Genomic DNA, 24,442 nt, shown 5'->3' on the forward strand with positions numbered 1-24,442 from the left:
CTGATGTATAAAAACAATTGTCACTTTAGCACATATACACAATTACTCTCAAGTGAGGGTTACAGTCATGTTAGCTGACTCATACTTTACATAGAATGCTAATGTGTGTGGTTACTGAATTTCTGAGTGCACAGCCTGCAACTAGAAAGGAAGCTAATCAGGAGTTCAATACCAGCCTGTTAACTTAGCCACATTACTTTCTCTTACTTTTCTCCCCAGAAAAATGAGAGCGGTGGCTACATTAAGAGGCCTGCCTTGATGATTGGAAGAGATATAACTTCGAAGTATCTTGAAAGCAGATTGTCCAATCCCAGCCAACAACTTGCCTGCAACATTGTGGGAGACCCTAAGCCACAGCCACCTGGCTAAACTGCTCCCAGATTCCAGGCCCTCAGAAACTGCATGAAATAATACATGTTTATTGCACTAAGTTGCTATGTTTTGGGGTAATTTGTTACATAGCAATGGACAACTAATACATCATACTTAGGGTAACAATTTATCTACTATTTGACCAGCTAATTTTTTTTCTAAATACATTCATTGAACCTCTTTGCTATGTTAATTAGATTACACAGATTAAATCATCTGAATAGAGTGCTCATCACCTTGTAATGACATGTTTATACAACAGGATATTATACTCAGTATTGAACTTCTTGAATCTAACCTTGCCTATATATATTGATTGCTATGAGGGTAAAAATCCAGACCTGTGTGTCATGATTCAGTACCTCAGGCCCTGACCCAATACTCAGGTCTTACTCTATATGATATATGCACTCTATATCTGTATATAAACATAATGTTTCTGCTCTACAATATATTTCGATATTAATAAAAGTACTCTTAGTCCTACCTGAATGAGGCATTTGCTCACATCACTAGCACAGAGTGCTTTGTTACAGCTCAGTGATGCTGGAAGCCATGTCAGGAACATCAGGATGGCTAGAGTAAGCACAGCAACATAGTGTAACTTCATGTTTCTTCAAAGAAGTTGATCAGTAACTCCCAGGAAGCTAAACAAACAAACACAACTTTAATTCAAAGGCAAGTGCTAGGGTAAAAACAAATATAAAAATGAGAAACAAAACATAAACTAAGACTCATTGTTTGTGTCAATATACTTTTTCTTTCTTTTTTAGAGTCTTGCTCTGTTGCCCAGGCTGAAGTGCAGTGGTGTGATCATAGCTCACTGCAGCCTTCAATTCCTGCGTTCAAGTGATCCTCCCACCTCAGCCTCCCAGTTATCTGGGACTACAGACAATACCACCATGCCTGGCCTTCAAAAAACTTTTGAGTGATCATTTAAAGATCATTCTCAATGAAAGATTATATAAACATTCAAAAATAAACAATAATTTTGTATAATAATGGCTTCATAGCCATCTTCAAGGACCTAGAACACTACAGTTCCTCAGACTATCCAGAAATGGTGACTGTGAAAGTAGAGTGAGTATATCTAAACCCTCAGTAACTTGAGAGTATATCAGGCAAATAACTAGTTTCAATACTGCACTGCTACTATTCAACTTTAGTTTTAGGTCCATTATTCAACTTTAAGCCCATATAAAATTATTAATATTGTATTATAATTTTAAGATATTTAATTTTAATTCTTAGAATCAAAACAAAATTTTAAATGGAAATTATTCAGGCTTATTTAGACAGAATAAAGCAGCTCAAAGCAAGAAGTAGAGTCCACAGAGTCACTTCTTAAATAATTGAGCAAATAACAAAAGACTGTGTAAATTACTAATTGCATTAAAAACTCTAGGTAATTATTAGAATGTGAAGATATTCTTTTTTTTTTTTTCTTTTAGACGTTGTCTCGCTCTGTCGCCCAGGCTGGAGTGCAGTGGCGCAATCTCGGCTCACTGCAACCTCCGCCTCCCGGGTTCATGCGATTCTCCTGTCTCAGCCTCCCGAGTAGCTGGGATCACAGGCGCCTATCACCATGTCCCGCTAATTTTTGTATTTTTAGTAGAGACGGGGTTTCACCATATTGGCCAGGCTGGTCTCGATCTCCTGACCTCAGGTGATCCACCCGCCTCGGCCTCCCAAAGTGTGGGATTACAGGGGTGAGCTACCGCGCCCGGCCAAGATATTCTTTTAATTCTATTAGTACCATACATTCTTCAAAGTTATTAAGAAGATACTACAGTTCAAAAAGAAGAAGGAAAAAAGACTAGCACAAACACAGTCTGACAGGGGCCAAACAGTATACAGTTATTAAACTTTAAATACGGGAAGATATCATTTCTTCAGGTTAAAACACCTCCCTATCAAACATAATAAATTAAAATAAATGACTACTGACGTAAGAGGGATAAATAGTGAGTTTATGGGGGCATTTATGATTACTCTAAACTTTTATTCTAAGTGTTACAAAGTACATTAAAGGAAAAATAATAAAAGGGTGAAAAGAATAAAGGGCTTTGGACCTGGTATGAGTCAATTTTGAAAGAGAAAACCCTGGTGATCGTTACTGAGGCTCACAAAGCATTCCCTAAAGACCGTTAGTAACTAATTTTCTAATGTATCTAACGCCGCATACCAAGTAGGATGATTTCTGGAGCAACCAGTACATATTTGCGGAGGCCAAATAAGGTTATTTGGAGACTAATTGTCGTGGAACTAGTTTTCATCCTACAACCATGAAAACTGGGATTTCCCCCCTTTCCCATCTTTTACGGTTGTCTTATGAAATGTTCCACAAATTCATCTTACTCCCCAAATTTCACTGGAAAAAGTATTCAAGTAACTACGACCATGTCGAAATCAGGTAATAGAATTAAAGGACTTATCTTTTCCTAAGGAGTTAGAAACCATCATGCATCAAAATTGTTTCGCACACATCACGCCCAATTTCTCGTTAAGGGAGATGGCACTGACAGCGACCAGGGCAGAGCCGAGCCTCTGTAGAGCGGTGCCAGGGCCCCGAAGGCGCCGGACGCCCCGCGAGGCAGAGGCCGGTAGCGGCGCGGGGGACCTGGCACCCGGAACCACCCCCACCCCGGCTCGGCCGACGCGGGCTGCGGAGGACGCGGGCCGGCCTAGAGATGGTCTGGACCAAAGGGGCGCAGAGATGCTGCTGGCTCCCGGCATCCGGCCTGTGCGCCCGCGCCCAGCACCCCCACTTTGTCCTCCGCGCAGCCGGGCCCAGGCTTCTCCCGGCCCCCGCGAAGCTCGCCGCGGCCCGGGCCTCTAGAGGGCCGAGCTCGGCGCCCGGCCCCTTCCCGGCCAAGAGGCTGCACAACCCCCCAGCCGCTCCCACTCACCATGCGCCACGGTCCCGCGAAGTCGCCCACCCCTAGATCCCCGCCGGGTCGGCCGAGCCCGGGGCGCGCTGCGGCGGCTTTGAGTGCGAGGCCAGGCCGCGCCTCCCGCAGTACCCTCAGCGCAGCGCCCGCGAGCCTCGGGCACCTTAAAGAGACAGGCCCGCCCGCCGCCCTCCTCCCGGCTCCTTGCTCCCCGCCCCTGCTCCCCTCTTCCCCTCCGCCCCCGCTGGGGTCCACAGCCGCCAGCTCCCGCCAGGAGGCGTCTCTCACTCCCCCGGCGCTCCTGTCAGCGCGCACGCCCCCATCTCGGCCCCGCCCACTCCCCCGCCCATCCCAACGCCACGCCCCCTCCGCGCCACCCGGTTTCGCCCCTCCCTCGTGCCACGCCTCCACCGCAGGCTCCCGCCCGCCCGCCGGCCCACAGGCCACGCCCCCAGGCGCACCCACCCCAGCTGCTCAGCGCGATTTCCCTTCGCGCTTCTCCGCACCGGGATCCCCAGTCCCTCAGGTTCCGACAGACCTTCCTGTCAGGCCCATTCTCCGGGCCCCCTCAGTTGCAGTGTTAAGATCAACAGTGTTAAGATTAAAGCCTTGTGATGTGCTAGCCACTACGCTGAGGATATGCCGTGTACTAAAATTCCTCAGGACTCCTCACAGCTGCCCTGTAAGGAAGCGGCCATGGCCGGGTTCTAGCGATGCGAGGCCGAGGCTCGGGGCGCTGAGTAGCCTAGCGCGTCGCCGAGGAGAGCTGGCACGTGAACCCCTTGTCGTTTGCCGTCAGAGGTAGGATTTATATAAAATGCGCGTTTCCTAGGTCTACCTCAGACCTACTGAATAAGGATCTCCGAGGGTAGAGCTTTCGAACTTCGTTCACCAATTCGATAAAACTTGCCAGGCTCCTTGTGAGTGGCTGGCGCTGAGCTCTGCATCGGAGCTCTGCATCGGGAGTCGAGAAGAGGGGGCGCCGTGGATCCGGGCGCGGAGGTCGCGCAGCCTAGGTAGAAGGTGCGCGGTTAGCACGTAGGTTAAAAACATTGAGAATGACACTCAGTTCTTTCCCACAACTCTGGGTTGCTTTTTTTTTTTTTTTCTTTTGAGACAAGGTCTCACTCTGTCACCAGGCTGGAGTGCAGTGACAACATCAGGCTCGCTGCAGCCTCCACCTCCTAGGCTCAAGCAATCCTCCCGCCTCAGCCTCCCGAGTAGCTGGGGCTACGGGCGCGCACCACCACACCCGGCTAATATTTTATTTTTTTGTAGATATGGAGGTCTTGCTATGTTGCCCAAGCTGGTTTCAAATTTCGGGGCTCAAGCGATCCTCCCACCGCGGTCTCCTAAATCGTTGGGACGACAGGTGTGAACCATAGTGCCCGGCCAGAATTTGCTTTTTAAAGAAGATTCCAGGGTGATTAAGTTAGAGCCCGCTAGACCAGACCATCCGCGGGGCACCTTCCCTTGGAAATGATGACCTAGTGTCAAACCCTTATGCTGGTAAATCGTAAATGCCTACCACCCACCTTTGTTGATTGGAAGGAAACAGAATGAAAACAGCTGATTGGCTGGGGGTGGATTGCATTACTGATGTTAGCCCACTTTTGTACAATAAATACAGGTTTTAAAAATCATCCTTGAAAATTATCCTAGAGAAATAATTAAGGGTATACCCAAATTTAAGTATAAGAATCTTATTCTTGGCATTATATACTAGTTAAGTGAATTAGGAAACTTCCGATCAATGCACTAATTCAGCCATTAAAAAGTGATACCGCAGATCAGAGGTTCTCAAACTTTTTGGTCTCGGAATCCCTTTACACTCCTGAAAATTATGGAGCATGCCAAAGAGGTTTTGTGTATGTGTGCTACATCTGTTAATACTTTCAAAATTAAAACAATTTTTTACATATTCATTATTTCATTTAAGAATAACAAACCCATTATATGATAACAAATATTTAATGAAAAATAAGTATATATTTTAAAACAGTAGGAAGAACAGCGTGGTTTTAGATTTTTGCTATTGCCTTTAATATCAAACTTAATAGAAAGCCACTGTTTTTATATCTGCTTCTGTATTCAAACTGTTGCAGTATCATGTATTATGTAGTTTCTGCTTGTGAGAGAATGAGGGTGAAAAGTCAAATAATGCCTTAGAATTAAAATTAAAATAATTTTGAGCTCACAACCTCCTGAAAATGTCTTGGGATCCCTCCCTAGCAGCCCCAGATCACACTATGACAATTAGTGTTGCAGATGAATATTGCGACTAGAGATATTCATGATACATAAAAAATTTTAAAGTACTGCATAGTTTTTGAATAATTAATTTTGTTGTTGTTTGTTTGTTTTTGAGACAGAGTCTTGTACTGTCACCTGGGCGGGAGTGCAACGCTGCCATCTCGGCTCACTACAACCTCCGCCTCCCGAGTTCATGAGATTCTCCTGCCTCAGCCTCCCGAGTAGCTGAGATTACAGGTGCACACCACCACGCCCGGCTAATTTTTTGTATTTTTAGTAGAGATGGGGTTTCACTATGTCGGCCAGGCTGGCCTTGAACTCCTGACCTGGTGATCTGCCCACCTCGGCCTCCCAAAGTGCTGGGATTACAGGTGCAAGCCATGGTGCCTGGACTAGAGTTATTTTTAAAGTGCTGGAAAGATAATGATGGTATTAGTGGTTATCTCAGTGAGATGGAGTGTTGTCTGTTGTTAATGATGTTTTTTTCTTTTTCTTGTCTGCATTTTCTGATGTCTTTGCTTGTATTAATTTGATAATAAGAAAAGTAACACAGTTATTTTTCATTTAAATTAAAGATCCTCTTTGACAGGACCTGGAAGGTCAAATGGTAGTTGAGCCCTCAGGTGAATATCAAGTGGTTCCGGATCTCAAATGGTTGGCCATTTGGGAATCTGGGAGCCACGGGGGTCACTGCAGTGGCTATTTTATTTCACCAGAAGACTTTCTGATCATTGCAAGTGAGAGAGTCTGACAACAATGTGATAGAGCTTCTTAGTAGGGTTCAATGAAAAGGTCAAAGGATTCACTACCAATCCTCAATTGGATACAGATGTGTCAGTGGGTGGAGTCTCTCAGCCAGCCACAGCTGCTCTACCAAATTACCTCATGTTTAGTGGCTTAAAACAACACAAATTTGACAGGGCCAAGTGGCTCACACCTGTAATCCCAGCACTTTGGGAAGCCAAGTTGGGAGGATGCCTTGAGCCCAGGAGTTCAAAACTAGCCAGGGCAACATGGCACAACTCCAACTCTACTTAAAAAAAAGTAAAAATTAGCCAGGTGTGGTGGCATATACCAGTGGTCCCAGCTACTTGGGAGGCTGAGGTGGGAGGATCACCTGATCCTGGGAGGTTGAGGCTGCAGTGGGCTGTGATCACACCATTGCACTCCAACTTGAGCATGGGAGTGAGACCCTGTCTCAATAAATAAATAAATAAATAAATAAATAAATGAAATAAATTTATTACTTTACAGTTCTGGAGGCCAGGAATTCTAAAATCAGGGTGTCAGCAGGGCTATGTTCCTTCTGTAAGCTCTAGGAGATAACCCATTGTCTTGCCTTTCTAGCTTCTAGAGGCCACCTGGAGTCTTTGGTTTGTGGTCCTCCTTCCATTTCAAGTCCAGCAGCTTTAGCATCTTCAAATCAATACCTCCCTCCTCTTTTTCTCACTCTTTGTCTCAACTCTTCGAACACAGTCACACTCCCTCTATGACTCTGACCTTCCCACCCCTCTTTACAATGCCTTGGGATTATGTCCAGCCCACCTGGATAATCCAGGATAATCTCCCTATCTCAAGATGCTTGGCTTAAACACATTTCCAAAGGCCCTTTTGCCATATAAGACAACATATTCACAGGTTAGGATACAGAAGTCTTTAGGGGTTGGTGGGATGCATTATTCTGCCTGCCATGGGGTTATAACAAGGACAATTGTAGTTTGTGAACTTCTGATCTAGAACTCACTTCTCAGGGCTGGTGGATTATACCCTTTCAATTCTAGGCCTTCCTTTGCCCCAGCTAATCCACCCCAGAGAACAAGGAATGAAAAGAGGTTGAAGGACAGGTTAAGTGCTGCCATTGGTCTGTATTCCCCACTTCTAAGCTCCACATTGCTGGTTCTATATGGCGGGAGGGCAGGCCCCAGCCCTAACCTGCATGAGTCAGGGTGAGGAGTCTAGGAAGGGAGGCTTTCCAGCATGAGGCTCTGCAGCCCAGCAGAGGCAGGAAAATCACTGTCTCCCCTGAATGATCAGCTGACTGTGGTAGGCTGGGATTCTGGTTTAGAATCCATATGCCCATTCTTATCTCTTTCCACTTGAGTGAGTCAACTGAGTTAGTTGATTTGGTTTTACAGATTTGGAATAAAGTGAGCTACACTTTCTCAGCCCGTGAGCCTGCTCTTGCGGGAGGGAAGATGTGCTGGGGGTGGAAGGCTATATGAGGAGAAGCCTCCTCCTCTCCTCTGCTCTCCTCCCTCCTCCCTCCCTGCCTTGTTAGGGGAATTACTGCAAAGGGGTCAAAAGAATGAGGAAAGAAAAGGAATTACTTCCAAAGACCTCTCACTCTTCCTGTTTTAAACAAGAAGAAATACAGGAATTATCACAGAGGTTTTGGTTTGTTTTGTTTTGAATTGTGAAATCCCTGTACTTCCCTCTACAATTAAGGAGTTGTTAATCCACCAGGCAAAGGTAAGGTGCAGGGGCTTGGGGGCTGTAGGATTCTCAGGTAGATCCTGGGAAAGGAAGCATGCAGGCCCCTCCATACTGCTCTTTCAGCAAAAGGTATTTGCAAACAGTTATCAAGAGCTATTGAGATATTTATAAATGTTCTTAAAAACCTCTAAGTCTTTACAAAATCCAATATTTATATCTGGCTCATTGTTGCCTACCAAATTTGGCCCAAACTCTATAGCTTATATATTTAAAATATTTAGTAATTTTCATTTTAGCTCCCCTCCACCCCCCACCCCCCCACCCCCGCCATTACAGAAGCAATATATGCTTGGCTGGGGAAAATCCAAAAACCATGGAACTTCATAATGAGAACCCCATGCCATCACATCCCCTAGATATTACTCCTAGCAAGAGTTTCAGGTATATCCCTGCTTTCTTTTTTTAGTTACATATCTTAAGATGTATTTGCAAAAAGAAATTATCTTAAGCACACTGCACTGAAATTTGTTTTTTCCACTCCATACCTTGGAGATATTGTGGGTTCAGTTCCAGACCACTGCAATAAAGCAAATATTGCAATAAAGTGAGTCACATGAATTTTTCTGTGTCCCAGTGCATATAAAAGTTATGTTTACACAAGAATGTATTAAGTGTACAATAGCATTATGTTAAAAATGTACATACCTTAGTTAAAATATACTTTATTGCTAAAAAAATTGCTAAAGATCATCTGAACCTTCAGAGGATTGTAATTTTTTTGCTGGTGAAGGCTCTTGCTTGGATCTTGACGGCTGCTGACTGATCCAGGTGGTGGTTGCTGAAGGTTGGGGTGACCGTGGCAATTTCTTAAAATAAAACAACAATGGAGTTTACTATATTGAACAACTCTTCCTTTCGTGAAAGATTTCTCTGTAGCATGCAATGCTATCCTATAGCATTTTACTCAAAAAGAACTTCTTCCAAAACGTTGAGAGCCAATCCTCTCAAACCCTGCTGCTGTTTTATTAACTAAGTTTATCTGGTATTCTAAATCATTTGTTGTCATTTCAATAATGTTCTAAGTATCTTCACCAGGAGTAGATACCATTTCAAGAAACTGCTTTCTTTGCTCATCCATAAGAAGCAACTTGTTATCCATTTAAATTTGATCATGAGATTGCAGGCTCCATTTTTTCAGGTTTCACTTATCATTCTTGTCCTTTTGCTATTTCTACCACATCTGTACTGAAGTCTTGAGCCTCTCACAGTCATCCATGAGTGTTGTACTCAACTTCTTCCAAACTCCTGTAAATGTTGATATTTTAACCTCCTCCCATGAGTCACGAATGTTTTTAATGGCATCTGGAATGGTGAATCCTTTCTAGGTTTTCATTTTACTTTGTCCAGACCCATCAGAGGAATCACTATGCATGACAGTGATAGCCTTACTAAATGTGTTTCTGAAATAATGACTTGAAAGTTAAAATGACTCCTTGATCCATGGGCTTCAGAATAAATAGCATATTAGCAAGCATGAAAACATTAATTTCCTTGTACATCTCCACCAGAACTCTTGGATGACTGGGTGCATTGTCAATAATCAGTAATATTTTGAAAGTACTCTTTTTTTTTACCAGTAGGTCTCAACAATGGGCTTAAAATATTCAGTAAACTATGCTATAAGCAAATGTGTGCTGTCATCCAGGCTTTGTTGTTGTTCCATTGTTAGAGCACAGCAGACTAGATTTAGTCTAATTATTTTATTATTATTATTTTAATTTTTTTAGAGATAGGTTCTCTCTCTGTCACCCAGGCTAGAGCGCAGTGGTACACAATCTTGGTTCACTGCAGCCTCCAATTCCTGGTCTCAGGCAATCCTCCCTCCTCAACCTCCTGAGTAGCTTGGACTACAGGAACATGCCACCATGCCTGGTTAATTTTTAAATTTTTTGCAGAGATATGGTCCTGCTATATTGCTCAGACTGGTCTTGAACTCCTGGCCTCAGGTGATCCTCCTACTTTGGCCTCCCAAAATGTTAGGATTACAGGTGTGAGCCACTATGCCTAGCCTAAATTTAGCATAATTCTTAAGGACCCTAGAATTTCTGGAATGGTCAGTGAGCATTGGCTTCAACTTAAAGTCACCAGCTGCAATCCCCTAATAAGAGAGTCAGCCTGTCCTTTGACATTTGAAGCCAGGCATTGACTTCTATTCCTAGCTACTCCTAGATGGCATCTTTTTCCAATAGAAGACTGTTTTGTCTACATTGAAAATCTGTTGTTTAGAGTAGCAGCCTTCATCAATGATCTTAGCTAGGTCTTCTGAATAACTTGCTGCAGCTTCTGCGTTAGCACTTGCTGTAGCTTCTGCATCAGCACTTGCTGTTTCACCTTGCGCTTTTATGTTATGGAGACAGCTTCTTTCCTTAAACCTAATGAAGCAAACTCTGCCAGCATCAAACTTTTCTTCTGTAGCTTCCTCACCTCTCTCAGCCTTCATAGAATTAAAGAGAGTTAGGGCTTTGCTCTGGATTAGGCTTTGACTTAAGGGAATGCTGTGGCTGGTTTAATCTTCTATCCAGACCACTCAAACTTTTTCGATATTATCAATAAGGCTACTTTGCTTTCTTATTGTTTGTGTCTTTATGGGAGTAGCACTTTTAATGTTCTTCAAGAACTTTTCCTTTGCACTCACAACTGGGCTGTTTGTTGCAAGAGGCCAAGTTTTCAGACTATCTCAGCTTACAATATTTCTCACTAAGCTTAATCATTTCTAGCTTTTGATTTAAAGTGAGATACTTGCAATTCTTCCTTTTACTTTAACACTTATAGGCCTTTGTAGGGTTATTAACAGACCTAATTTCAATATTGTTGTGTCTCAGGAAATAGCAAGCCCTGAGGAGAGGGAGAGAGATGGGGAATGCCAGTCAGTGAAGCACTCAAACACACAATATTCATTAATCAAGTTCACCATCTTATATGGGTGTGTTCGTGGCACCCCAAAACAATTACAGCATCAAAGATCACTGATCATAGGTCATCTTTACAGATAAATAATACTGAAAAATTTGAAATATTGCAGGAATTACCAAAATATGACCTAGAGACACAAAGTGAGCACATGCTGTTGGAAAAATGGCACTGATGGACTTCTTGACACAGGGTTACCACAAACCTTCAATTTATAACAAACATAATATCTGCAAAGTACAATAAAGCAAAGCTCAGTAAAACAAGGTATGCCTGTAGATATGTAAGACATCTTTCCATACCAGTCTAGGTAGTTCTGCATCATTCTTTTGGATGTTACACAATTCCACTCCATTGGCCAAGCTGGTCTATTTTCACACTTCACACTTTCCCACTCTTACATTTCTTCACATTTTTCTTTTTGCTTGGGACAAGATTCTTACTTTTTTCTGGCAACACAAATTCTACTCACTCTTTAAACCCAATTCAAAGATCAAATATCATCTTCCATGAGCCGACACAGTGCCTGGCACATAGCAAGTGCTCAATCCATGGTTATTGAATCAATCAATTAAATGAAGGGCCCTCCCAGCTGAAGTCTCCAACAGCCTCTGAGCTCCTAAGCATGTATTTGCACTGGCCTTTCACTACTATTGTATATATGTTTTGTTTTTTCAGCTAATTTGAGATGCTTCCTCAGAGCAGGAATTGTGTCATTCATGTGTCATGTCACTGTGCGCAGGGGTTGCTGAGGTACTTAGAGGATCCACAGAGACTAGGACTTGTGGTCTTCCCTGTATTAGCCAAGATGACAGCAGTAGTCAAGAGGTGGAGGTAAAAGAATTCATGAAAAGAGAAGACTACATAGGCAGAGTCAAGAGCTTAATAGGTACTTTAAAAGATCAGGAAAAACAGAAATCAGTGAAGCTGGAATAATTAGGAAGGCTTCCTCGAGACTTATGCTTGATCTGAAGGGAAGGTTGAACTGGAAGGGGCAGAGGGGAAGGAAACATTGGAGTGGAGGTGAAGGAGGGGTAATGATGGAAGGATGTTTGGCTAGGAGGAGACCTGAGTTCCCTGCAGCAGGCCACCAGGGCAACCACAGTCCATGATGGCAGAGCCACATTACTGTGCACAAGTGGGATCATCCAAGTGCCCAATAGACTTAATGCTCATTGTGTGTGCATGATAAAGTTTACATATCGTAAAATTTACCATTCTAACCATTTAAAAGTATACAACTCAGTAGCAATTTAGTGGTTCAATTTAATACAGCCACAATGTTAAGCAACCATCATCACTATCATATTCCAGGACGTGTTTATCACCCCAAAAGGAAACTCAGTACCCGTTGAACAGCACTCCCCATTCATTCCTCCTCCCCCATCCCTTGGCAACCACTAATCTGCTCTCTGTCTCTAGGGATTTGCCTATTCTGGACATTTCATGTAAATGGAATCATATAATATGTGGCTTTTTGTGTCTGGCTTCTTCACTTAGCACAATGTTTTCAAGATTCCTCCATGTTGTAGCATTTATCAAAATTTCATGCCTTTTAATAGCTGAATAATATTCCAATGTTTATATATACTACATTTTGTTTATCCACTCATCAGTTCATGGAGATTTGAGTTGTTTCTGCCTTTTGGCAATTGTGAATAGTAGTGTGCTGTGAATGCTCATTTACAAGTTTTTGTTTGAACACCTATTTGGTTTTTTTTTTTTTAACAGATCTAAGTGTATGTATTTATCATGTACAACAAGATGTTTTGAAGTATATATACATTGTGGAGTAGTTAAATATAGCTAATTAGTGAATGCATTAACTACCTCACACAGCTATCATTTTTGTGGTGAGAATACTTAACATCCACCATCTTTGCATTTTTCAAGAATACAATGTATTATCATTAACTATAGTCACACTGGATTTCTTGCCCTTATTCCTCCTACCTAACTGTAATTATATATCCTTTGACCAACATTTTTGACCACAATTCTAGTTCTCTACTTTTTACTATTATTATTTTTTTTTTGAGACAGAGTCTTGGTCTGTCACCCAGGCTGGAGTGCAGTGGCATGATCTGGGCTCACTGCAATCTCTGCCTCCCAGGTTCAAGTGATTCTCCTGCCTCAGCCTTCCGAGTAGCTGGGACTACAGGCACATGCCACCAGGCCTGGCTAATTTTTGTATTTTTAGTAGAGATGGGGTTTCACCGTGTTGGCCAGGCTGGTCTGGAATTCCAGACCTCAGGTAATCTGCCTGCCTCAGCCTCCCAAAGTGCTGGGATTTATAGGCATGAGCCACTGCCCCCGACAACTCTAGTCTCTACTTTATGAAACAAACTTTTTAGATTCCACATATGAAAAGATCATATGGGATTTGTCTTCTGGACCTGGTTTATTTCACTTAACATAATGTCGTCCAGGTTCCTCCAAGTTGTTGCAAATGACAGGATTTAATTCTTTTTTATGTCTGAATAGTATTCCATGGTGTATATATGTCACATTTTCTTTCTTTCTTTTCTTTTCTTTCTTTCTTTTTTTTTTAATTGAGACAGGGTCTCACTCTGTCATCCGGACTGGAGTGCAGTGACACAGTCATAGCTCACAGTGGCCTTGAATTCCTAGGTTCAAGTGATTCGCCTGCCTCAGCCTCCTGAGTAGCTGGGACTACAGGTGCATGCCACCATGCGCAGCTAATTTTTGAAAATTTTTTGTAGAGACAGGGTCTCGAAATGTTTCCTGGGCTGGTCTAAAACTCCTGGGCTCATGCAATCCTCCCATCTAGGCCTTCCAAAGTACTGGGATTGCAGCATGAACCACTGCACCAAGCCTCATTTTTATTTTTATTTTTATTTTTATTTTTTTAGAGAGAGGGTCCCGCCCAGGCTGGAGTGTAGTGGCTATTCACAGGCATGATCATGGCTCACTGTAACCTCAAATTCCACACTAACAGGAGTGAGGCAATATCTCATTGTGGTTTTGTTTTGCATTTCTTGAACACCTATTTTTAGTTTCTTTGGGTATATACCTAGGAGTAGGATTCCTGAGTCACATGGTAATTCTACGTTCAGCTTTTTGAGGAACTGCCAAAGTGCTTTCCACAGCAGCTGCACCATTTTCCCATTCCCACTGGCATCGTATGTAGGCTCCTCTCTGCATCCTTGCCAACAATTCTTATTTTTCTGTTTTTTTGTATTGTAGCCATCCTTGTGGGTGGATGTTTGTATCCTGCCTTATTCCATGAATGATTGGAGAGGCTTACAAAAACACATACAATATAGAAAAGGCCAAGCAAGAAGGGAGCATAAGGTTAAGATTCTCTTAATAAGATCTTAATAAGATTGAGGCACAGAGTGACTCATCCAGATGAGTGTAACATATTGGTTCTAAGTATCCTAGCAGTAAAGGCAAAGATAGAAAGCACAACATATTATAATATGCACAGTATTTGTAGGATAAAACTAGAAGTATTACTTTTCTTAATACTGGTGTTTGAGAGAAATTTATCCCATGGGTTCCCATGAAAAAGTGCATTGAATGATTCAACAAAAGTATATATTTGATTAATAAGTTGAAGATCTATTATATGCCAAGCACTATGTGTCAGGCACTATCTATTGCTAGCGTGTAATTCTGGACAAGTAACCTAAGCATCTCCATGCCTCAGTGTCCTCATTTGTAAAATGGAGATAATAATAGTATCTACTTGTTATGATTGTTTTGAGGATTAAATAAGATAATGTCAAGTGTCTGGCACAGAGTAGGCTCTCAAGAAATGTCAGCTGCTGCCATGGTAATGATGATATTGGTCATGATGATAAAGAAGATGCTACCCGAACTTTGGAGCTTACATTTCAGTGTGTATTGGGGGAGGAGGGAGACAGGTAATAAACAGATAGACAACTAAGCCTATAATTACAAAATAGGATGAGCTCTTTGAAGGAAGTCAACAGCATGCCAAGAGAGAGAATAACAGGGAGAGCCTCACTTAGATAGAGTGATAGGGAAGCTATCTGTGTGGAGACGACATGGAAGCAAGAGCCAGGGAGAGTTCCAGGCAGAGGGAACAGCATGGATTAAGTCTCTAAGATGAGAAAGAAGAAATGAGGTTAAAAAGATAGACAGGAGGCACCAGATCGTGCAGACTCTGGAAGCCCTGGGAAGGATTCTAAGTGCAACGTGAAGCTGCCGAAGGTTTTAAAGCAGGAAGTGGCATGTGTACATTTATGTTCTTAAAAGATTGACCCTGGCTATGATGTGGAAACTAGATTTGAAGTAGGTGAGGGTGGAGCAAGGAGACCAGTGAGGCTGTTGAGACAAGGCTGGTTTCAGCTGGAGTTATGGCTGTGAAGATGGACAGATATGATGTATATTTTGGAGTGGAAGTGAGACTAGGTAACAGACCAGAACCAGGAGGGTGTAAAGGAGAGAAAGAGGAAGGATTGAGGATGACTTCTAGGTTTCTGGGTTGATAGTTGGTGGTGCCATTGAGTGAATTGGGGAAGAAGGGGAAAAAAGCAGGTTTCAGAGAGGAAATCAAGAGACTGGGTCATGGCAAGTTTGAGATGTTCATTAGGCGTCCACATGGAAGTGTCGATTAGGTTGCCACTTATGGGGTTTGACACTCAGAGAGATTTGGGCTGGTGACTTAAATTTAGGGATGCCTACAATATCAGTGACACTGAAAGCCCTGGAAATAGGTGAGCTCCCCAAGTGAAAGAGTTATATAAAGAGAGAAGACAAGACAACTAAGCCTTGAGGAAGTCTCACGTGTAAAGATTTGGAAGTGGTCAGAGAAGTAGGAGGAAAACCAACTCTTGGTCCCCTACATGGTGTACGATCTACTATCCTTAGCACCATGCTTAAAATAGGAAAGCATTCCTGAATAGAGATAGGGTACAATACAGAGACATTTAGCTTTTCTATGAGGCACCAAAACAATGTGGCTCAATTTACTCAATTCTGTGCACTTGAGTTGTCCCCTTTCTAAAGGTCAGTTTCTCAGCTCATTGCAAGTTAATTATTTTTTTTGAAGCCCAGGTCTACATGGGGGAAAAAATGAAAAAGGCAATGGAATGAATATAAGCTGGTGCAAAGCAATGGAGACAGCTGCTTGGATTCACCTTTTGCTTTTGTCACAGGTGTTATGTGGTGGCCCTCATTCTCCATGCATGGAGCAGACTCTAGGATCTGCAGTTACTGTATGATGAGCCCTTCTGAGTATTTTGCTTGGTAAGTGCACACATGTCATGTCCCTGATTACAGCAATGTGATGTTGGACATTTTATCACCAAGAAAAGTGGGCACGATTGTCTGGCTCCAATCCAAATGCTGGCGTTTGCCAACTAACAATAGTTTCAACTGAAATTCATTTAACAGGGAAGAGAAGGAATGGCTTTGATGAGATTCCAAGTACAGCACAAACATCAGGCTGACCTGCAGGTTGGGCAAGGCAGGGTCAGAAGCAGCAGCGGAGCCTTGCTGGGACTCCCACTATCATCTAAACAACAACATAGCAGCAGGACCTTTCACAGAGAGTTCCCAACCATGTGAGAACCGTAAGAGCCTGTAGGGTCACACAGTCCTACCTCCTCATGGGGCAGCTGAGGAAGGGGAAGCCAGGGAAGCTGGGGGTTGCCCAGGGATGTGGGGGGTATTTTGTAGTCAAAACTCTAAGACAGCAGTGGGGGTCAGGCCCCGAGTGTTGACACATTCATGGAGCAACAGTCACGTGTCCAGCACAGGGCTAGGCACTAAAGATATGTCAAACTTAAATAATGAGATTTAGAAAACATTAGTAAGTATATAGTTTATTTGAGCACAAAGCTTGAGAACAGCCACCCAGGGAAACAGACTCCAAATGAATGGGATCAGCATTCCAAAGTGGAGAAGTTAAAGTTTCACTTATGTAGGCAGAGACAAAGAAGTTTCAGCTGGATTATGACATTTTCCATACGAGGCTAGTGCATACATCATAGCTATTTGATTGATTACAGATTGCTACACTCCAAGGAAGATTACTTTATTATTTCATGAGGAGGGATTATGGTCTGAGGGGGGGTCTTATCTCTGGCGCCATTTGGTCTTCATAATTATTTACAGGAAAAAAGGGCGGAAGTTGCAGCTGCATGCCACATGACTCAGGCCACATGGCCACATTCCTCTCAAGGCTCAGAATAATCTAAAGTTCCAACGGCTTTAAGTTTGAATTATTAATTGCACAGATACAAAGAGGAGCAAGACCAAGAAGAGAGAGAGAGCTGTAAAGAAATAGCCATAAACAAATAACAAATGAAAGAATGTGACCAAGTTTTCCAACAAAGATGTGAACACAGTGCTATGGGAACCAAGAGGCCAGCTGGCTCTAACTTTGTTTTTAAATCTAAATCAGAGGCAGACTGATAGTTGCCATTTTTTACTACAAATTGAGGATACCGTGTTATAATCAGTGCTTCGGGCTGAGACGGAATGATAGTTAATGCTCCCAAACCTGTAGTGGCCTTGTTTTCTTTATATCTCTAAGCCTGAGTCACTGTATAGACCAGAATAAAAACGTGGTGATGTTATACCCCATACTGGGAACCTGACAATTCGTGGATAATAGAGCCTGGTGCCTGGCACAAAATAGGTGCTCAAGTATTTTAATTAATATCTCTACAAATAGATACATTAACACTGCTCAGGCTTGGAAAATAATTTAAGCTCATAAAAAGAAAACATTGGTAATAGAACTGGTGATACAGAAATTCGTAGCATTTCAACTTAAGTTAGATATAAATACTGTCTGCCCAGGTGGCATGCAGTCCTCTTTCTTTACCTTTCAAAATCATCTCAGAATATTTCCTTGTGCATATGTCTCATATTCCAGTTACTATTGCTACATAACAAATTACCCCAAAACTCAGTGGGCTACAACAACAACAACAATCATTTTCATTCTCTCATGGGTTTTGTGGGCCAGGAATTCAGGAAGGGCTTGGCTGGGTGGGTTTCTTCTCAGCATCTCTCATGCAGGTGCTGGTGGACAGAGGCTGGAGCTGGAAGGGGGAGGGCAAGTGTGCAGTTGCAGCAGCTGGGGATAGGCTGGGCATTCTTCTTGCTTCATGTAGTCTTGGGTCCTCTCAGGTGGTGGCTTGAATCATCTCTTTGGGCTTCCTCCCAATATGGTGGCTTCAGGGCGGTTTTTCTGCTTATATGGCAGCTCAGGACTCATGGATGTCCCAGAAGAACCAGTTAGGAGCTTTTTTTTTTTTTTTTTTTTTTTTTTTAAGATGGAGTCTCACTCTATCGCCCAGGCTGGAGTGCAGTGGCACGATCTTGGCTCACTGCAACCTCTGCTTCCTGGGTTCAAGCCATTCTCCTGTCTCAGCCCCCTGAGTACCTGGGATTACAGGAATGCACCACCACGCCCGGCTAATTTTTGTATTTTTAGCAGAGATGAGGTTTCACCATGTTGCCCAGCTGGTCTTGAACCCCTGACCTCAGGCGATCTGCCCCCTTCGGCCTCCCAAAGTGCTGGGATTACAGGTGTGAACCACTGTGCCCAGCCTGAGCTGTGTTACCTTTTATGACCTAACATTGGAAGTCATATAGTACCATTTCTGTTGTCCCAACCTCACCCAGATGAAAGGAGTGTCATTGTAAGAAGAGTATGTGGAATGGAATTTATTGTCATGGCCAACTTTAGAAAATACAATCTATCACATCCCACAAAACCCGAAATTCTTGTAATGGTTCCTTTTTATTTGTTTTTGTTTTCATTAACTCAGCTCAGGGATAACTTAAAACTTGCCTTTGCAGTTGCCTGCTCTGGGTCTGGTCTGCCAGATAAGATGGCAATAATGAATCAGTGTGTCTCAAAAACTATTTTGTAGAACATAGTTTCAAGAGACCTGATTAGATGTTGCTTGAAAAAAGTTAGAAAAAAGAGGGATTGAATAGGTTTCTTTTTAATAGAACTTTTCAGAGCTCTTAATTTACTAATGAACCTTTTATTATAGATCATCTGTGGAGCACTTGCAGGACTAGAGTTCCAGCAACACTGGCCACTAATTATTTTTGGATGCTTTGCTGGATTCAACTATAATCTAACAATAAGTTTCTTTATGTTTCAGGGTGGACAGTTTATGTGTCAGGTATGTGTATTTATAATTAAAATCAAATATTATTACATAGGCTTTGCACCTGGCGAGGTAACATTGAGAGTAGTTAATCTCTACACTGGAATCCATCTGGAAGACCACTCAATAACTTGTGATTAGCTGGACCTGGTGGTGCAAGCCTGGAGTCCCAGTTACCCGGAGGCTGAGGTGGGAATATCGCTTGAGACCAGGAGTTTGAGGCTACAGCGAGCTGTGATTGTACCACTGCACTCCAGCCTGGGTGACAGTGCAAGACCTCATCTCTTAAAAAAAACAAACAATTCAAAAAACCTCATCATTGAGCACCTATGATGTGCCAGCAACTGTACTCAGTGGTGGGGACTTGACGACAAACAAACCAGGGATGGGATCCTTGAGCAGTCACCATCTGACAAGTGACTGGGAAAGATGAATAAAGCCCTTCACCAAGATTCTTCTCTGATCCACAAATTCAATTACCAATTTATTTGTTCACTGCTCTTAAACTTAAATATTTTTTAGTAGGTAATAAAGACATGTTTAAACACTCTTGACTTTTAACAATTTCTTTGTAAGTACTGTAATAGTCTTCTTTTCCTTTAAAAAGAAAAAATACAAAAAGAAGGAAAAGGAAAATCTATTCAAAATAAAGTATTCCAGATATCTGACATTGCTGCATTGCTGTATCATTCATTAACATTCACAAAAAATAAAATGAGTACCTTCCATGTGTGTGCAGGCATTGTTCTAGGCAAAGAAGATTTAGCATTAAACCAAAACTTCTGTTCTCATGGAACCTACCTACTAGCAGATCCAAGCCATGGTAGTTTGTTCAAGAACCTTCAGCTCTTTTCTGCTTTGTTGTCAAAGGCTTCTAAAATTGGATCCCCTCCTCCTTAGTTCTTCCTGACCCCTGACAGGGATCCTGTGCTTCAGTCAGCCTCCAATCCCAACCACCACCACCAACAAAATCACAAGAAGACACCTAGGCTATTATTCTTAACCTGTTTCCCAGTTTCTATTTGTTAACCCCCTCTGGATTAGGCATTGTTGTCTTTGATCTTGACATGTGCCTCTATGTGGAGAGAGTATTTTTGCTCACCAAATTTTTACTCATTAAACTTTACTGGTGCTATGCTTGCTAACTTATTTCAGATAATTAGAGGTTTTGGATGCTTTCTCTAGGACAAACTGTTCCTTTCCCCATCCTCAGCCTTCCATGCTGTTAATGTACAAAATCAGATGATTTAAACATAAATCATCTTGAACTCTAGAATGACCTGGTCCCCTTAGCGAAAAACTATGGGATTCAACACTACTCCTCAGTGATGATGGTAAGGCTATGTAGGCAGTTGTTTAACCATTATCCCCAGGTGCCCTCACCCACAGCCAGCCTGCTCAAAGGACTATTTCCCATTCCAATAATAATGACAGAGCTAGGAGGGAGGCCATGACTAATAAAGACATATAAGATGTTACTGCAAATTCTTTTTTCTATCCATATGAATTATAAACTAAAAAATATTGACAAATATCAGCAATTACATCAAAAGAAGAAGGTGGTTGTCAAAAATAAAAACCATTGTTATGTTTTATACATGTTAGTGAAGTCCACAGGAAATACATTAATTTGGTGGGTGTAAAATTGGAAGAATTTTGAAAAATGTATGCAGTGGTGTAACCACAAACACAATCATGATATTTCCATCCCTCCAGAGTTGCCTTATGTTCCTCCTCCCAATCTGTTTCCTGTCAACTAATTATCTGCTTTCTGTCACTGTAATATTGCCTGTTCTAGGAAATTAGATGAGTGGAATTTTCTATTATGTGGTCTTTTGAGTCTGACTTCTTTCACTAATTATACTGACTTTGAGATTTATCCATGTTGTTGCATGTATCAGTAATTCATTCATTTTCATTGCTAAGTGGTATTGTATGAATACAGTTTATTTATCTGTTCATCAGTTGATGGATGTTTGGGTTCATTCCAATTTTTAACTATTATAAATAAAGTTGCTATAAACAATATGCAAGTCCTTATGTTAACATAAGTTTTCCTTTCTTCTGGGTAAATTTCCTGGAGTAGAAATGCTGGGTCATATGGTAAGTATATGTTTAATATTGTAAGAAACTGTCAATGAATTTCCAAAGTGACTGCACCATTTTACATTTTATCAGCAATGTATGAGCGTTCCAGTTGCTCCACACTCTCACTGATGGTTGGTATTTTCAGTCTTCTTAATTTTAACCATTCTAGTGGGTGTATAGTGGTATGTCATTATGATTTTAATTTGCATTTCCCTAATGACCAATGATGTTGAGCATCTTTTTATGTGCTTGTTTGCCATGTATACATCTTTTTAGGTAAAGTATGTTCAAATTTTGGCCCATTTATTGGTTTTTGTAGTTATAAGAATTTATGTATTCTGGAATCAAGTATTTTATCAGATACATGTTTTATAAATATTTTCTCCCAGTATGTGGCTTATATTTTTTATTTTCTTAACAGTGTCTTTGAAGAACATAAGTTTTTAATTTTAATGAAGCCCAATCTGTTAATTTTTCTTTTACAGTTTGTGCTTTTTCTATCCTACTTAAGGAAACTTTGTCTAACTTAATGTCACTAAGATTTTCTCCTGTTTCCAGCAGGCACAGTGGCTCATGCCTGTAATCCCAGCACTTTGGGAGGCTGAAGTGGGTGGATCACCTGAGGTCAGGAGTTCGAGACCAGCCTGACCAACATAGAGAAACCTCGTCTCTACTAAAAACACAAAATTAGCCAGGCTTGGTGGTGCAAGCCTATAATCCCAGCTACTCGGGAGGCTGAGGCAGGAGAATCACTTGAACCTGGGGGGCAGAGGTTGCAGCGAGCCGAGATTGCGCCATTGCACTCCAGTCTGGGCAACAAGAGTGAAACTCCATCTCAAAAAAAATCAAAACAAAACAAAATTTTCTCCTCTTTTCTTTTCTTTTCCCTCACCTCCCTCCCTCCTTCCCCCCTCCCTCCCTCTCTCTCTCTCTCTTTCTTTCTTTCTTTTATCTCATTCTGTGTTTCAGGCTGGAGTGTTGTGGCCACAATCTCAGCTCACTGCAACCTCCACCTCCCAGGTTCAAGCGATTCTTGTGCCTCAGCCTCCCAAATAGCTGAGATTATAGGTGTATGCCACCGTGCCTGGCTAATTTTTATATTTTTAGTAGGGACAGGATTTCACAACATTGGCCTGGCTGGTCTCGAACTCCTGAGCTCAAGCGATCCACCCACCTTGGCCTCCCAAAATGCTGGGATTACAGGCATGAGCCACCATTCTCAGCTGTTTCCTGTTTTCTTTTAGAAGCATTATTCTTTCAACCCTTACAACTGATATCTTGATCCATTTTAGGTTATGTCTTATATGTGGTGTAAAGTAAGGGTAAAGGTTTATATTTTTGCATATGGCTGTTCACTTGTTCCAGGACCATTTACTGAAAGCACTATCCCTCCCCCCATTGAATTTCATTGGCACTTTTGTTGAAAATCAATTGCCTCTATATATGTGGGTCCATTTCTGCATTTCTAGTCAGTTCCCCTAATATATGTGTCTATATTTATGCCACTACCATACTCTTGATTACTGTTGCTTTTATAGGAAGTCTCAAAATTAGGTAATGTAAATACTCCAACTTTACCCTTTTGCAAAAATTTTAGGGTATTCTAGATTATTTGCATTTTCATATAAAGTTTAGAATCATCTTGTCAAATTCTACAAAAAAAAAACCCTGCTGGGATATTGATTTGATTTGTATACAGACAACTTTCTATATTGATTGGAATTGTACAGTCAGACAACTTATGATTGACACATTAACAATATTGAGTCTTTCAATCCATGAGTACGGTATATCTTTTTTTTTTTTTTTTAAAACAGAGTCTCGCTGTGTCACCCAGGCTGGAGTGCAGTGGCGTGATCTCAGCTCACTGCAACCTCCACCTACCAGGTTCAAGTGATTCTCCTGCCTTGGCTTCCCAGGTAGCTAGGACTACAGGCGTGCACTGCCACACCTGGCTAATGTTTTGCATTTTTAGTAGAGATGGAGTTTCACCATCTTGGCCAGGCTGGTCTTGAACTCCTGACCTTGTGATCTGCCCACCTCAGTCTCCCAAAGTGCTGGAATTACAGGCGAGTATAGTGTATCTTTCCATTTATTTCCAAATTTCTCTCAGCACTATTTTTTATGTTTCAGGATATAGAACTTGCACAGTTTTCTTGAGTTCATCTTTATTTCATATTCTTTTTTATTATTTTATTTTAAGTTCCAGGGTACATGTGCAGGATGTGCAGGTTTGTTACATAGGTAAACATGTGCCATGGTGGTTTGCTGCACTGATAAACCCATCACCTACGTATTTTACCCAGTATGCATTAGCTGTTTTTCCTGATGCTCTCCACATCTCCGCCCTCCCCCAACAAGCCCCAGTGTGTTTTGTTTCCCTCACTGTGTCCATGTGTTCTCATTGTTCAGCTCCCACTTATAAGTGAGAACATGCAGTGTTTGGTTTTCTGTTCCTGCACAGTTTGCTGAGGATAATGGCTTCCAGCTTCATCCACATCCCTGCAAAGGACATTATCTCGTTCCTTTTTATGGCTGCATAGTATTCCATGATGTATATGTACCACATTTTCTTTATCCAGTCTATCATCGATGGGCATTTGGGTTGATTCCATGTCTTTGCTATTGTGAACAGTGCTGCAATGAACATACATGTGCTTGTATCTTTATAATAGAATGATTTATATTCCTTTGGGTATACATACCCAGTAATGGGATTGCTGGGCCAAATGGTACTTCCAGTTATAAATCTCTGAGGAATCACCACACTGTATCCTACAATGGTTGAACTAATTTACAGTCCCACCAACAGTGTAAAAGCATTCCTATTTCTCCGCAACCTCACCAGCATCAGTTGTTTCTTGACTTTTTAATAATCACTGTTCTGACTGGCATAAGATGGTATCTCATTGTGGCTTTGATTTGCATTTCTCTGATGATCAGTGATGTTGAGTTTTTTTCATGTTTGTTGGCCGATGGAACAGAATAGAGAACTCAGAAATAAAACTGCCATCTACAATTATCTGATCTTCGACAAACCTGACAAAAACAAGCAATGGGGAAAGGATTCCCTATTTAATAAATTGTGCTGGGAGAACTGGCTAGCCATACGCAAAAAACTGAAACTGGACCCCTTCCTTACACCTTATACAAAAATTAACTCAAGATGGATTAAAGACTCAAATATAAAACCTATAAACTATAAAATCCCTAGAAGAAAATCTAGACAATACCATTCAGCACATAGGCATGGGCAAAGATTTTATGATGAAATTGCCAAAAACAATTGTAACAAAAGCAAAAATTCAC

General features: G+C 41.8%; 2 protein-coding genes across 7 annotated transcripts in view; one reads left to right on the forward strand and one right to left on the reverse strand.

Moving 5' to 3' along the window:
- Window positions 1-3,489, reverse strand: part of TWSG1 (twisted gastrulation BMP signaling modulator 1) — a 70,392-nt gene extending 66,903 nt beyond the window's left edge. For 2 of the 3 annotated variants that reach the window (XM_054672033.2, XM_063795935.1), the window contains exons 1-2: window positions 3,282-3,420; window positions 860-1,019 (exon numbers count right to left, since the gene is read on the reverse strand). In XM_054672033.2, coding sequence (XP_054528008.1) covers window positions 860-982 — 123 coding nt within the window. In that variant the 5' untranslated portion in view covers window positions 983-1,019; window positions 3,282-3,420. Of the gene's footprint in view, window positions 1-859; window positions 1,020-3,281 lie in introns of all 3 variants that reach the window. The other variant, XM_001138675.6, reaches the window with a different exon arrangement.
- LOC104003076 (uncharacterized) lies at window positions 2,975-21,522 on the forward strand. 4 transcript variants are annotated; one of them, XR_010152022.1, is made up of 4 exons: window positions 2,975-4,064; window positions 16,067-16,157; window positions 16,305-16,474; window positions 17,028-17,498. XR_010152022.1 is itself a non-coding variant. In XM_063795933.1 (3 exons), the coding sequence occupies exons 1-2, from the start codon at window positions 3,283-3,285 to the stop codon at window positions 16,110-16,112; spliced, it is 828 nt and encodes a 275-aa protein (XP_063652003.1). In that variant the 5' UTR covers window positions 2,998-3,282; the 3' UTR covers window positions 16,113-16,157; window positions 19,040-21,522. The 4 variants fall into 4 exon arrangements, 3 of the variants coding, with proteins under 3 accessions (XP_063652003.1, XP_063652004.1, XP_054528007.2); XM_063795933.1 differs by lacking the exons at window positions 16,305-16,474; window positions 17,028-17,498 and adding an exon at window positions 19,040-21,522 and having other exon boundaries at window positions 2,998-4,064; XM_063795934.1 differs by lacking the exons at window positions 16,305-16,474; window positions 17,028-17,498 and adding an exon at window positions 19,101-21,065 and having other exon boundaries at window positions 2,998-4,064.
- Window positions 21,523-24,442: the final 2,920 nt, after the last annotated feature.

Source organism: Pan troglodytes, chromosome 17 (genome assembly GCF_028858775.2).
Source record: "Pan troglodytes isolate AG18354 chromosome 17, NHGRI_mPanTro3-v2.0_pri, whole genome shotgun sequence".
In the NCBI taxonomy this organism is placed as follows: Eukaryota; Metazoa; Chordata; class Mammalia; order Primates; family Hominidae; genus Pan; species Pan troglodytes.

What these genes read in the sequence shown, in the direction of transcription:
- LOC104003076 (XM_063795933.1), top strand. Translation starts at nt 3,283, where the DNA reads ATGCGCCACGGTCCCGCGAAGTCGCCCACCCCTAGATCCCCGCCGGGT. An exon ending in CTTGTCGTTTGCCGTCAGAG is followed by an intron (nt 4,065 to 16,066) that starts GTAGGATTTATA and finishes CTTTTGTCACAG; the next exon opens with GTGTTATGTGGTGGCCCTCA.